Source organism: Heliangelus exortis, chromosome 9 (genome assembly GCF_036169615.1).
Source record: "Heliangelus exortis chromosome 9, bHelExo1.hap1, whole genome shotgun sequence".
Classification (NCBI taxonomy): Eukaryota; Metazoa; Chordata; class Aves; order Apodiformes; family Trochilidae; genus Heliangelus; species Heliangelus exortis.
The window spans coordinates 19281748-19296099 of NC_092430.1; the positions used below are offsets into that span (position 1 = coordinate 19281748).

At 38.9% G+C, this 14352-nt stretch overlaps 1 protein-coding gene across 2 annotated transcripts in view; it reads left to right on the forward strand.

Annotated features, from left to right (window-relative positions):
- The window catches only part of GNB4 (G protein subunit beta 4), a 32510-nt gene extending 18407 nt beyond the window's left edge, over positions 1-14103 (forward strand). For both annotated transcript variants that reach the window (XM_071752618.1, XM_071752619.1), the window contains exons 3-10: positions 2923-2961; positions 3653-3759; positions 4704-4767; positions 5329-5491; positions 5709-5775; positions 5923-6124; positions 7256-7472; positions 8728-14103. In XM_071752618.1, the coding sequence (XP_071608719.1) occupies positions 2923-2961; positions 3653-3759; positions 4704-4767; positions 5329-5491; positions 5709-5775; positions 5923-6124; positions 7256-7472; positions 8728-8834 (966 nt within the window). In that variant the 3' untranslated portion in view covers positions 8835-14103. The remainder of the gene's footprint in view (positions 1-2922; positions 2962-3652; positions 3760-4703; positions 4768-5328; positions 5492-5708; positions 5776-5922; positions 6125-7255; positions 7473-8727) is intronic.
- Positions 14104-14352: the final 249 nt, after the last annotated feature.

A 14352-nucleotide genomic window follows, 5' to 3' on the forward strand; every position in this document is an offset into this window, starting at 1 on the left:
TTGTATAAAGACTCCATTTTGTGGTTTCAGGTTGATTTAACATTTACCTTGAAACTCTGTCACCCAAACTTGTAACTGGATCTACACAGATGTAGCTGAGTAACCATGTGTAACCAGGGCTATTACCCTTGGAGTCAGCTCACTGCTGGCAATTACTTTGGATTTAAGTGCAGGGTCGGATACCTAATCCTTAATTTTAAATTCAGATTAATATGCAATTATAAGATGCTCCTGATGACTTAATAAGATGACCGAATAATTGAGTTTTATATTTGTATAGGTGACTGTTTATCTTTCTTATTAAAACTTGCTTTATCTTTCTTATTAAAGCTTTACACGATTTTCTTTCTAAATAGGTATTCTGTTTGGGACAGGTAAAAAGACAGGTGTAGGATCTAAACAAGTTTTTTATAAGTGTATACAATTTCTAGCCATCTGGTAATTTTCAAGACATATTTCTTATGCACTCATAAAAAGAGGTGATGACAGCATTTGATGTTTTATATGCAGCTAGTGGTTTGCTATTTGAGTTGTTTGCAACTCTTTGGTTTTACCTGATGTTTTTCCTAACAAAAAAAGCATGGAAAATCAGCTTTGTGCATATAAGTGAGTTCCAAATAAGATTGCACCAAGCAGCTTCCTAAAGTAGAATAAACTGGAATGCATAGCTGTCAATTTCCCAATGCACTTTTGTAGTGTGCAATATTTTAGAAATATTGAATGATTTTTTTCAGTATCTAGGTGAAATCAGTACTTTTGCCTCCCCATGTAGTTACTACAGCTGTAGCCTTGTTGTGCACATGACTGTTGGAGGGATAGACCTCATGAATTTTCAGTGCAAGAAGTTTAAAACATCAGTGAGTGATGAACTATTGGGCAGCTTTGTGTTTAAAGTTGATTCCTAGTTCTGTCTATACTAAGGTTCCCATGTGATGCCTGTCCTCACTTTGAGAATTAAAATTCAGGATATGATTTTTGCAAGTGTTACATACTTGGCACAGTCTCCTTTGAATCATGACATTTTCTACAAAGTTGGCACTATTTTAAAAAAATCTATATAGCTTTGAGAAAAAAACGCTAAGTTTGTATGCTAGAAAATTGTGGGGAATGCATATTGATCCCTTTTTCTCACAATTCTGTACTGTCTAATGCATGAACTGAGAAAAATGTGCAATCATATAGAGGAACTTCTTTGTGTTGTGCATCATCCTAGCAGAATCACTAGTGTCATATGTAAAAATTAGAATTGGAATAGCTTGAAAATATGAGATTTAAAATAGCTTGTTGAAACTTTGCTTTTCCTGCAACTTTGCCAGTTTTATGGCAATCGTTAGCCTTGATGATAGGTGTTGCTAATAGCACTGCCTTTAAGAAAAATTGCTTTGCATCATTCAGAATTTATGTTGAACATCTTCAAGTGTTTCAGCTAAACTAAAAAAATTAAGTTGGTCAAAATCCAGTGTGTTTCTTCTTGTGGATGAAGTAAGACCTGAGTGCTAGGGGATTTGCTGCTCTGGTATTTTAAACCCCTCCTGATTCCAGACGTCAACATTTTATAAATATTTCTACGGTTCAGACATTTTGAAAATACATTGAGATGACTTAATCCACTCTCAGGCTTGCTTTCTGGGAGGAGAGCTATAAAGAGTGGTCAAAATAAACACGCAGTAAAAAAAAAAATTGTTAAACTTGCAACATCAAGTAACCCTCAAGCAAGAGCTTGAAAAATCTTGAGCTCCTGGTCAGGAGGCATTGATGCTGTACCAAAACATGTGAGAAGATTTTTCCTTTTGTCCCCTCAGAGTAGACATTGCCATTGGTATAGAGATTGCACACACTTCCTTGGGGCCTTGTCCTGTGGGGACACACAAATGAGTGGTGGAGAAGGCCATCTGTCATCTGTGGGTTGCCTGCTTCACTGGTTACAGAAGTTGGAAGGTACCTGGAGAAATTGCAGGGAGAGAGAGGGTCTTGTGGCTGACCCTTCAGCACTGCTGTCAATGGCTTTATCTCCAACTTGGGCTGTGGAGTCCCTGTCTAATTTTAAGCCAAATATTTTAAATCAAGTGCCTTTTTTTGTGTTTGGAAGGCAGGACCTGAGTTGCAGGAGTGCAGTGCAGACCCAGTTGTCACTGAAACCAGGTTATGCAATATCAGGAGTGTTGCAGCTGAGGCTCAGTGATGCTTGCCTGTGTGTCAGGTGTCCAGCCTCTTACTCTGATTGTACAAATGAAAGTAAAATCTGTTTTCTGAGTCATATGACCACTGAGTCTGAAATAAATAAAAAAAAACAATAACAAAAAAACAGAACAATATCTGTATGGAGACTTGAGCACCATGCATTCTATGAAAACTTCTCTAAGTCCATGTCTGTCCTGCTCTCCAGCCCCTGCCTGCTCATTTCTCCTTGCCTCTTATAATCAGCATCATCACCCCCGCACTGCAAGGAGAGTTAATGCAAGGACCTCCTCTAACACAAAGCTTGCTAACGATGCATAATATGTGGTTGCTTTTTCAGATGGATCAGTTCTTCCTCTTGGTGCTCAGCACACCCTGAGCAAGCATATCCACACCACGGGAGGAGTACAGGGCAGAGGGTAGGCACTGGGACTTCAGGATGGCACCAAATGCCTTTGAATCACCAATTCTCTAGGAAGGGAGATTCAAAGGTTGCTGGAGCATGATACTTCCTAAGTCCCTCTTCCTCCACTACCACCTAGCTTGTGTGCCAGTGCTTTAGATCCCTTGGACAATAAAACACACTAGGTGAAAGAAGGCATACTGGTGTGTAAATTGTTGTTGGCTTGTGGCTTTTTGAGTGTGGTGAATTCTAGTTTAAAAATTTTTTCCTTTAGACACTTCCTCTCCGTTAACACTTAGTGTCACCTTTTAGATTGAAACTGTTCCATTCTTTTGTTTCAGGATGCAAGGAAAGCATGTAGTGACACAACTCTTGCTCAGGTATGTTCTTGATTCTGTTAATTGTTATATAAAAAAATAAAATTCCCTAAAAATTACAACTGTAACATGCTTCTGTTTAGTAAGTGAGATAATAAAATGAAACAAGCCTTTGGAAATGGACTGTGTATTTAGACAGTTACTTAAAACAAAACCACCCCACCAAAAAACAAACCAGCAAAAGCCCACTAGTCATTAAACCCCCCAAGCATCTTAATGATCCTGCTTCCAGTTTAGCTTATAAATAGTGTGTGTTTATTTTGTTTGGTATATTTTGAAAGACTTAAATAAATAGCTTTTAGCTGTATCTTGGAAACAAAAGTATTTTGCATTTAAAGTTCTGTTGTGCTTTAAAAAGTAACAGTGCAGTAACAGTCCTACCATTGGTTTTATTTGAAAACTTTCAGATTTAGTAATACTGAGGCTGTTTCAAATTATATAGGATTATTTTTTTAAAACTTCCTTAAGTTTTCAAATGTAGTCATTGTGAAGTTTGTTTGTGTATCTTCTGTAAAATCTGCTTTCCCCAGTCCTGTATGCAACCTAAGTCTGGCCTGTCCTTCAGTGTAATTATCTTTTTTGTAACGTTCATGCCAGAATAGATTATATTCTATCAAAGTTCAAATGTATTTAGTTATCTTGTGTATTAAAAATAGTCCTCAGTATCTCAGGGGTTTGTTTTATTTATTTTTAGATCACAACAAGTCTGGACTCAGTGGGTCGAATTCAGATGCGGACAAGGCGTACGCTTAGAGGTCACTTAGCCAAAATCTATGCTATGCACTGGGGATCTGACTCAAGGTTTGTGCAAACAGCCCTTTAAACCTCCACTTGAAGGGTTAAAAGTCAGATTGTTGACTTCAGAATTCAAATTGCTACATTTTGGGATCTATATGGTATCGTGCTTGTGCCTTTCGAGGGGGATCAGAGCCTATGGCCGGAGTGGGATTTTTGTCATCAGTTATAGTTTGCCTTTTTAAAACTCTGTGAGTAATGCACAGTGGTAACACAGCCTGATTTGAAAGGAGAGGTGCTTTGCTTCTTCCTACCACAGGCATTTTGCCTTTTCCTTAATTTAGTTTTAATTAAGCTCTTTGAGTCTGTCAGTCCAGAGGGTAGGCTATGTGGTGTGGCATAGTTTTGGAATTATGGATATTGTATTTTCCAAGATACTTAATAATTGTGTAGCTTCTGTGATAATAGATATACCACCTTTAAGAAAAAATCCCAACCTACTTTATTGAGAAAACCTTCTGAAAAAACCTGACTGAACTTAACAGGAAAAGTTACACAGCTTCTAGGAGAGAATTTTGTTATGCTGCTTTCAGAGCCAGCTGGTGGTCAGAAGTCAGTAGAGCTTTGTGGTCTGTTTTCCCTTGTGTAGTCCAGAAAGAATCTAGAATCTGCTCTCAGAATAAGCTTTATTTTTCCCAAAATTTCTTGTTTTTCTTAGGTAGGTGTGTAGTTAAAATATTAGTATATGAAAAAAAGAAGCAGCTGTGGAGAGAATTCATAAAATGTGTTTTCAGTAAATTGTTCAGTTCTGCCCATTGTTAATCATGACTGTCTGTGGACACAGGGGAATCTTTGGTCTGGTAATATATAGCTCTTTGCAGGTTTTTTCCAAGAAATGTTGTGTAATAATGAAATTATGATTCTGAATCACTTGGTCATGATGTATGTCCATACTGAGATTTTTTTTGTTTGTTTAATATTAACATATTCCATTTTGTGTTTATATGTAGGCTACTAGTCAGTGCTTCTCAAGATGGAAAACTAATTATTTGGGATAGTTATACAACAAACAAGGTAGAGTTTATTTATAAACCCTCTTAACGATTCATACTGAACTTGTGTTTGAAGGTGTTTGTGTCTTATCCTTTTTCTAATTCAGACATAATAGATTTTTTTTTCCTTTCATGAATAGCTGATAATTTGAGATATGGTGTGGTTTTTTTGAGAGAAGCTGTTAAATGAAAAGCAATCTCAGGTAGAGTGTGGTGTGATGATACCTGCTATAAACTGTCCTGTCTCCATGGGTACAGCTATCCAATTCAGAGGTGTAGAATAACTGGACAGAGAAACCAAAGTAGAATAAACAAATGTTGTGAATGTTTAAGTTTAGAATAACTTTGCTATTAAATAATGTTGTACTGAAGTTCTATATATCTACCCTGGAGACTGCTGGTATTTTTCATCCTAGTATGTATATATAAATATAAACATGAGTTGTAAGATGTTGTAAAATCAAACTCCTGAAACAACATACACAATCTACTTGATTTAATCTGCTGTAATTCATTAACTGATATGAATGACCTCAGTGAAAAATGAAAGCTGCTGTGATTCATGAGCTCTGTCTTTCTGAAGATGCACGCCATTCCCTTGAGATCCTCCTGGGTGATGACTTGTGCATATGCACCATCTGGGAACTATGTTGCCTGTGGTGGGCTGGACAACATCTGCTCCATATACAACTTAAAAACCAGAGAGGGCAACGTGAGAGTGAGCCGAGAGCTGCCAGGGCATACAGGTCAGCAATAGTTTTTCTTTGAGTTTTGGGTTTTTTTATTGCACCAAATGAAAACGTCTCACTTTGGGGTGTATTGTGAACTGTGAAACAATTTTTTTTTTGTTTTGATTTACAAACCAGCTCTGGGAGATCTTTGATCACTGCTCTTGGATTTGAAACATCAGTTATTATTACTCCTAGGCCTGAAATTAACATGACTTTGGTTTTTTTTTTTTAGGATACTTATCCTGTTGTCGCTTTCTAGATGACAACCAAATTGTCACTAGCTCAGGAGACACCACTTGGTGAGTTTTTGAGCTCTTTCAGCCTTTATTTTCCCCCCTTTTTTTTCTCTTATTTTTGTCCTACTTTTCAATGCCTTAGTTTGTATTTAAAACCTAACCCCTCAAATAAGCATATACATTGTGTTAATGCTGTCACTTTATCTGCAGCGCTTTGTGGGATATTGAAACTGGTCAACAGACCACCACATTCACTGGGCATACTGGAGATGTGATGAGTCTCTCCCTAAGTCCAGACATGAGGACTTTTGTTTCGGGTGCCTGTGATGCCTCCTCAAAGCTCTGGGACATTCGAGATGGAATGTGCAGGCAGTCCTTCACAGGGCATGTGTCAGATATTAATGCAGTTTGTGTAAGTGATCATTTCTATTTCCACGTGGAAAGAGGGAAGATAAAAGCTGTAGTTGCATGAATTCAGCTCATAGTCTACTGGGTTACCTTGATTTAAAAGAATTTTTTATGGCAAAGACTGTTAAATTTCCTGTAATGAAGAAGGTTGTCTAATAACTTGTGAACTAGTTTATAACTGAATTATTACTCCTATTACCTATGGTGCACTGAAGTGTTCTTGGAATACTTTTAGCAATGTTTTCATTCTTTTTTTTCTAGGAAGGTAAGAATGGAAGAAGAGAACTTTTTTGCAGAGTTAAAACTGAAAATTGTAGATTGTTTAAAAGAGCTTCCAGTTAAATATTCTGGAGGGCAAAGTCAAAATCAGAACTTGTATTGAATATTCATCTCTGGAATAATTTTGTAATATTTATAAACTGGATTATATTTCCTCTCTGTCATAATAACACTATGTTCTGATCTGCAAGATACAAGCTCTGATAAATAGGGAATGAAATTTAAGTCAAAGCTGCATCTGGTTTTGATAAACATGAAAAATTACTAAGGCTGAGAAAATACCAAAAGCATGACCAGTAGAAAAATGCAGTTCCTATACTTAGTTCTGAGTCCTGAGATGTGTTGAGCTTTTCTCATTCCCATTTCAATCAATTTGGCTGTTCTAAGAATGACTCTGCTTTGGAGTAGATTTTTTAGAAATTGAATTGCTTGCTTGCAATCTTCTGTCTTGGCTGAGCCAACCTGGCTCATCCAGCCCAGGATGGAACATTGTGTACCACTTCATCCAGGTCTTCCTGGCCCACAGCCATGACACACACATCACTGCATTTTGCTTCATTTTGTAGGATTTACTTGCATCCCCTCTGACTCCCATTATACCGCACGCAGAAACTGTCTGGGTACAGTTCCAGTCCTTCAGGTGTTACTAATACTAATCTGGATGTGTTTTGTTGCTTAGCTGGGTACATGCAGTTTTTTCTTAAACTTAGAGATTTTTATTTTTATTTTTTTAAATAAGTCATTCTGCCCCATTCTGTCCCCACCCAGCAAAACAGTCCCGTGACGGTCTCGCAGTATTGCACGAGCAGTGTATTTTTCTGGTGCCAAACTCCTCTCTCTCAACTCAAACTTGCAGTTTTTCCCTAATGGACATGCATTTGCCACCGGATCTGATGATGCCACCTGCCGACTCTTTGACCTCCGTGCAGATCAGGAGCTGATGATGTACTCCCACGACAACATCATCTGTGGGATCACTTCTGTGGCCTTCTCCAAAAGCGGTCGCCTCTTGCTAGCAGGTTATGATGACTTCAACTGCAACGTGTGGGATACTCTGAAAGGGGAGAGAGCAGGTGAGTTCACCTCACTGCAGGGAGCTCAAGTTTTCCATTTCCTTAGCAGAAGATGGATATTCAAAATCTATGGAAAATGCAAGGCCAGTTCATTGCCAATGTTGTTGCTGATGTTACTGAATCTGCTTGATTCCTCCTGACACTGTCTTCTTCAGGAATGTCATCCTTTTATTCTATCTGGTTAAATCTTCAAGGTTTTGCCTTGCACTGCAGTTTCTGTCTGTGTGATATGTGGTGTAACACATCCTGTCAGTGAAATACTCTGGTGGTTGGGTATTGGCCATTATTAACTCCTCTGCTGGAAGATACCAGCTCTTGAGTCTAAGCATCAGCTTCCAAAATTGTTATGTCTGCAGAAAACCTATTTAACTGAATTGTAGAAATTAAATGATACAGAATTATACACTGGCATTGGCTTTTGCACTCATCAGAGGACTCAGTTAACACAGTAGTTAGTTGCTGTAGTCTTTTTGCTTTGGGGACTATAATTTCTTGCTGTTGGGAGGGAGGGAAAGTGGATACTTTTAATCCTTGAATTGTTCACAGTAATAGGTCACAGGATAGACAGTGTGTGGCTAAATCTTTCTCACTTCATTCAGTAATGTCAGTGATGAGGCCTGGTTGTGTTCTGAGCCTCAGTTCTGCTGGGTAGGCTGGAACTGTGTCCTTTGCTTAAGGGACATGGACAGGCTGAGAGATTCAGTAGAGATTCATGTGGCACCTTGGGAGAGTTGACAAGTACAAGAATGGGTAGAAGGGAAGTAAAAACAAAGCAGAAGGAGCCCCAGGGTACTGTGCTTCTTTTCTAATAGTGTGGCTCAACACATGGTTTTAATCCCTGGGGCTTGTGAAACATGGGAAACTCAAGGTAGTTCGTGTTTCCAGGTCGCTGTCAGAAAACACCACATTTAATTTTGGAAATATTTGATGTGCTGAAATCGTACTGAAAATTAAAATAGAACAGTAGAGAGCCTGATTAGGGATGAGATGATCTTTGAGGTAGAAAGAAGTCATAAAGGCAGGAATAAAAAAAAGGAGGCAGTGTTGTGTGCACACATTTTTCAAAACCTTGTTAAGTTTCTTGATGTGGCAGTTGTAATGTATCTCATTCTTCAGGGTAAAGACAAAAAGGATTATTAGATCTTGCATTACATCCCTCTTTAGCAATTTTGGAGATTTACCTGGGAGAGCAGAGTAACTGCTGAAGTCCTTGGCATCCTATGACTCTTACCTTTCACTGCTTCTTCTTTTCCAGGTGTCCTTGCTGGCCATGACAACCGTGTCAGCTGTTTAGGTGTTACTGATGACGGCATGGCTGTAGCTACAGGGTCTTGGGACAGTTTTCTCAGAATCTGGAATTAACTGGGAGCCAAACATGTACATTCTCCATCTGAGACCTGGAGAGATCAATGCTGCAGCCTATAGCTGTGAAATTAACATTTCTACCTTGTATTTGCAGGTGAAGTTTTTCTATTCACTGATTATTACACAAAAAGGCTTTCTGTAAACTAGAAAAAAAAAATCAAGTGAAGAAATAGGGGAGGGGGGAAGAAATCACTGACTTTTTAAAAAGGGGCCAGCACACATAATCATGGTGACCGACAAACTAAGAGCCAGTCTTATTGTTTTTGGTGGTTTGGTTAGATTGTCCTTGAAGGGTTTTTGCTTGTGCTCAGTCTGCTAATCCTGTACTTTTTTTGTACATAACAGAGAATATACACATTATAGCAGCCAATCATGTAACATTTGTCTGTATGTAAAAAAACATGTTTGCATTTTTTAAGGAACTACATTTATAGCTTTGCTTTTAACCTGAGATGTCACTTCTGAGTTTTGTAGTGGATGAACTAGATTGCTGTTTTCAATGTTTTTGTGAATTTACTGTAGATAAAGTGAAGCCAATGGTATGTATGTGTTTTTATAATGGAAGGCATTTGAATTTTTTTAAAGGCCCTGGAGACTCCCAGTTAATACCTACCGCCTTATTCACACACTTGACCTGCTTGCCTGTTTTTAATTGTGGGGGTTCTTCCTTCAAGCCAGTGGTTCCTGGTTCATCCATTGGCAGTCATGGCCTCCAAACACCAAGGAGTTAATGCCAGGCAGACTTGCAACAATAGCAGAAATATCTAAAAATGAAGATAAAATGAAACAAAATCTGGTTCCAGAAGTTGTAGCTTCCTTACTGCAGCTTTTTGCATCAGCTGCTCCCTGCAGTCCTTGGGTAGGGAAGCCAAGTGACCTGTGCCACTGTCATGAAGTGGCTGAGTGCTTTTCCTTTGGACAGTTCAGCTCTTACTCAGTGAGGTGGTGTTGGCCCATCACAAACTCCAGCTGATTTGCACTAACAAACAAGTTGGCACGACGCTGGGCACGCAGAAAGCAGCAGTGCTTCTGCAGAGCTTGCTCAGCTCCCACCATCAGCTGAGGAATTCAGAAGGACTTTGCTGAAATTCTTAAAGATGATTTCAATGTGCAGTTAATTGCCTGTAACCCCCCTCCAAATTAGGGGGCTGCCAAAGCATACCACAACCAAAAGCTCTTGTTGTCAGTTATGTGCAGTGTGAATTATAAAAGGAATTGTGTAACTTAGGATAAACCAAGTAACCTTATTTACCTGTGTGACCCTCTAAAACTTCATACTACAAACTCAGCGACCTGCTTCTTCTCCCGTGGTCACAGAGGTCTGTGCCATGGTGGCTTATTAGATGCTAATTGTTCTGCAGCTCTGACACTGTAAATAGCCATTTCCTCTCCCATTCCTGATTTTATTCTGATTTTGATGTCAGTTGCTTATAAATTATAGGTTCTGAACAAGGACAGCTGAGCATAGATGTAGGAAACGCAAGTGGCTGATGCCCATTTGAAACTAACCAGGAAAATTGCTTAACTTTTTGGTGCCTGGCTGCATGCCTGCACTTGCAGTGGATGTTCTCTTGGAATCTGAATGTCTGCAGCATTTTTTGGAAGGGGGAATGAAGTCTATTGGCTTCTCTTAAGTGACTTATTTTAAAGATAACGTAAATTTTAAATCCTCGGGTTGGAAGATGACATTAATCTGCCCTCATCTGAAGTTGTGGGGAGTCTGGGTATCTCTGGCAGTAAATGTAAGTGCCCGGTTTCTTGTAATATACCAAAACAGATTTGTGGCTGAGAGGACTATTTGTCAAGTTTTGGACATTTGTAATCCTAAATTTCAGTACTTCCATACTGTGCCTGTAAACCTGCCATGTCTGTAATGGTGAAGGTGCCAATCAATGTACCAGTCAATCACAGTAAATCTACTTTTAAATAAAAGAAAAGGCACATCTTGTGCTGGAGAAGTATACATTTACTAACAGCAGACTGGTGTAGGACCAAAATCACACTCTTGTATGTCACAGGAATTCCTCAGCATTTTGCTTTATGATCTGTCTGCATTAACAAACTATTATGGAATTCTTGTTACTCTCTTAAGTGAGCAGCTCTTGGGATCTTGCAGACTTGGCTTATTTTTAATGGTGCACTTGATTATTGTTTTTTAGCTCACAGCTGCCTTGAGTGAATCATTCTGGAAATTTGTTACTAAGGAATTTTAAGATAATATTCTTTTTCTAAAAATTTTTTTTTTCCATAGAAGTGTGTTTTGAACCAGTTTCCTAGTCAACACCGTTGGAAAGACAGGTGCCATTTTTACGTTCTGGTATTAAAACTTGTTTCTACTTGTGAAGCTCCAAAAACAATTTTACAAATGTATATAACTTTTCTTAAAAGTTCAAGTAGACTGTAAATGTGGTAATGGCTTTCATACAGGTATTACTGCAAATAATTTCACTGTTGTTGATGGGCAATTGTCTGTTGGATTCAGCTGCTTTTAAAATCAATAATATGAAATGCCATCTACTCACTAATGAGGTTTCCAGAAGGATCATACCAGTATCTGCCAGCTTTTGATATTTGGTTAACCAGTGTTTGTAGTGCTGCAGGTCCTTTTGTGTTAGTGCACAAGGAAACCTGGAAGAATCATGGAATCATTAAGGTTGGAAAAGACCTCTAGGATCATCAAGTCCAACCATCAACCCAACACCTCCATGCCAACCAAACCATGTCCTGAAGTGCCACGTCTACGTTTTTTGAATACCTCCAGGGATGGTGCCTCCACCACTTACCTGAGCAGCCTGTTCCAGTGCTTCACCACTCTTTCAGAGAAGAAATTGTTCCTAAGATCCAATCTTAACCTTCCCTGCTGCAATTTGAGGCCATTTCCTCTCGTCCTATCCCCAGTTACTCGGGAGAAGAGACCAGCGCCCACCTCGTGGCGTGCTCCTTGCAGGGAGTTGTAGAGTGGTAAGCTCTCCCCTCAGCCTCCTTTTCTCTAGACTAAAAAAAGCCTTAGCACAGCTGAGGAAGCAGTAGCTGATGCTTCTTGGGAGCTTGTGATAGATCCTGCCAAGGTGACATTAGATGTAGTTTGTTTGCTTTTGTTTTTTGGTTTTTTTTTTACAGCCAACAGATTTAGTGTCACACAGTGTTATTATATGAGGCCAGGTAATGACCTTGCACGGGCTATGGTAGCTTCTTCTTTAGGTGGCTGTCAGTGATATTTCAAGATTGATTCTCTTACTAAAATGGATGTGGTTTCAATGGTAAAAGCTCAAACTTCTAATATAAGGGAGGTGATAAAATGATCTTTCATAGCATTCCCTTTGAAGGTTTTATTCCCAGCTTTGACTCTCAAAGAAAACAGGTTGTGTCTGTAGTTTAACGCAGGCTCAAGGATGCAGGTTCAGCTTTAGTGATTTTTCATGCCTGCACACCATGGCAGCACACTCTATTTTGCAGCACCAGTGGGTACGTCTTAACTTGTCTTAAAAAGTAAGTTTGATGCCAAACTACGCCATTATCTGAATTTCAAGTAACTTGTGTAATTACAGAAATGGAGGAACTGATTGTGCCAAAGCACTGGCAAGGTAATGCTTTTCCAGCCTCTCTCAAAGTCAATGGATTATGGCTTGGAAAGTGCCACTCTGCGCTGCTTTATGGAACGCAATTTATTTTATTCAGGTACAGTTGGTGTTTTTTTCTTTTTGTCAGCATTTTCTGGTGTGCATTTAGCTTTGCAATGGAGAATACTAATCAGGCAAGTGCCCAGATTGGGCTTGTTCCCACGTAGACTGGGACATGGATTTATTGGTAGAGATGCAGGTTGGGGTTCTGGAAATGACACAAAAGTTTCCACGTGGCATCCTGCTGATGTGTACTCACTTCCCTGGCACTGCAGGCCCCTTTCCATCAGTCTCCAGACCTTTTTTTTCTTCCAACCCTGGCTTTCCTCTGCCTTGCCAAATTGCAGATAAGTCTTGGTATCTGGCAGAACAGGCAGTTCAATGTATTGACAGCAGCCTCAGCTGCCCTTTGAAGTGGAACAGGGATGAAATAGGCTTTTCCCCCTGCCTAAGGCGAGGGCCTGACCTTGACTTGGCAAAGCCAAATTGCTGTAAGAGCTGGTCCTGGTGTGCTTACTGTGATGCATGGGTTGGAAATAGTTAACTCTTTAATTCAATTAGTGTACCCGCTTGTCCCACGATGAAGTTCACATTTCTTTTGAGGTGGAATGAAACCATTGTGAAAACATTCCAAGAGTGCTTATTAGTCTTTCCTCTTTGAGGACACTGTCACCGCCACTAGGTTTAGTGCTGTGCTTTAAGATGTTGGTGAGAGTATTGGCTAATTCAAGTAGTTGGTATAAATGGTTGTGTAGCAGAATGACTGATTTTTGAGATAGCATTTCCTGTACAAGTAATTAAGCATGGGTTGATGGTGCACTTTGTATACAGTAATCTGGCATGCATGCTGGTAAAACTACTTCCTACACTTCAGAGGCACCACAAGCCTTTTTATCCAATTGCTGGTTATGTAAAATACATGCAGAATGTTAATGCAGTGTTGTTATGGTAAATGTGTGAACAGTGTTACTAATTGATATAACTGATAACAGATTACATGTGCCTGACATTCTTATACCACACAGTATGTTTAGGTTGTAACTAATATGGACTTCGGTGGAATAGTCTTAGATATTTCAAGCCTTTGTTTTACTTACACAATGGTGCTCTATTTGTGGGTTTTTTCTTTTTTTTCTTTTTTCTTTTTTTTTTTTTTTTTTTAAATGAAAGCATCTGAACACTTGTAGTACATATTACATCCAAAGGAGTCCAAAACAAAATGCTTCTAACCATGCTTGATTTTAATTTGCCTTTAGTTTCCAGCATTTCTCATCAGCTAGGTTTTTGGTTTGTTGTTTTTTTTTTTTTTTTTTTTTACTTGTTGCTGACTACTTTGGAAAACTTTGGTAATGTTACCAATTATGAAGTGATTCTGCACTGCCTTTGGATTGTGTATGTATTCAGAACAGTCTTAAAGCTTTTATTTAAGCTATTAAAAAAACCAGGGACTTGTGCCATTTGTTCTTTAACAGTGCTGTTGTAAAAAGACTTCCCTGTGAAAAAAAAAATCACTTGCTATGAACTCTGTTTATAGCTTTTTTTTTTTTTCCACGATGGATCTTTTTCTTTGTATTTGTACAGTGGCTCAGTGAAAGATGTTGCCATGAGTTGATATTGTAACCAATAAACAAGTGCTTTTAACCAGACTGTGTCACTTGCCGATGTGTTATTAGAGCTGTGGTAACCAGCAGCCTCTGTCCTCAAGATCCAGGATCTGCCAGACCTACAATTAGTTCTTGCATCTGGCTACCTTGTTGCAGTGAACTGAAAAGTTGTGTGTGTTAACCAGCAAAATAAAATATACAAGCACACTGCCCTTACAAGCAAATAATTAAGGTAATTTGTTTGTTTTAGGTTTTTTTTCTCCCCAAAGCAGTGTGTCTACAGGTTCTGCC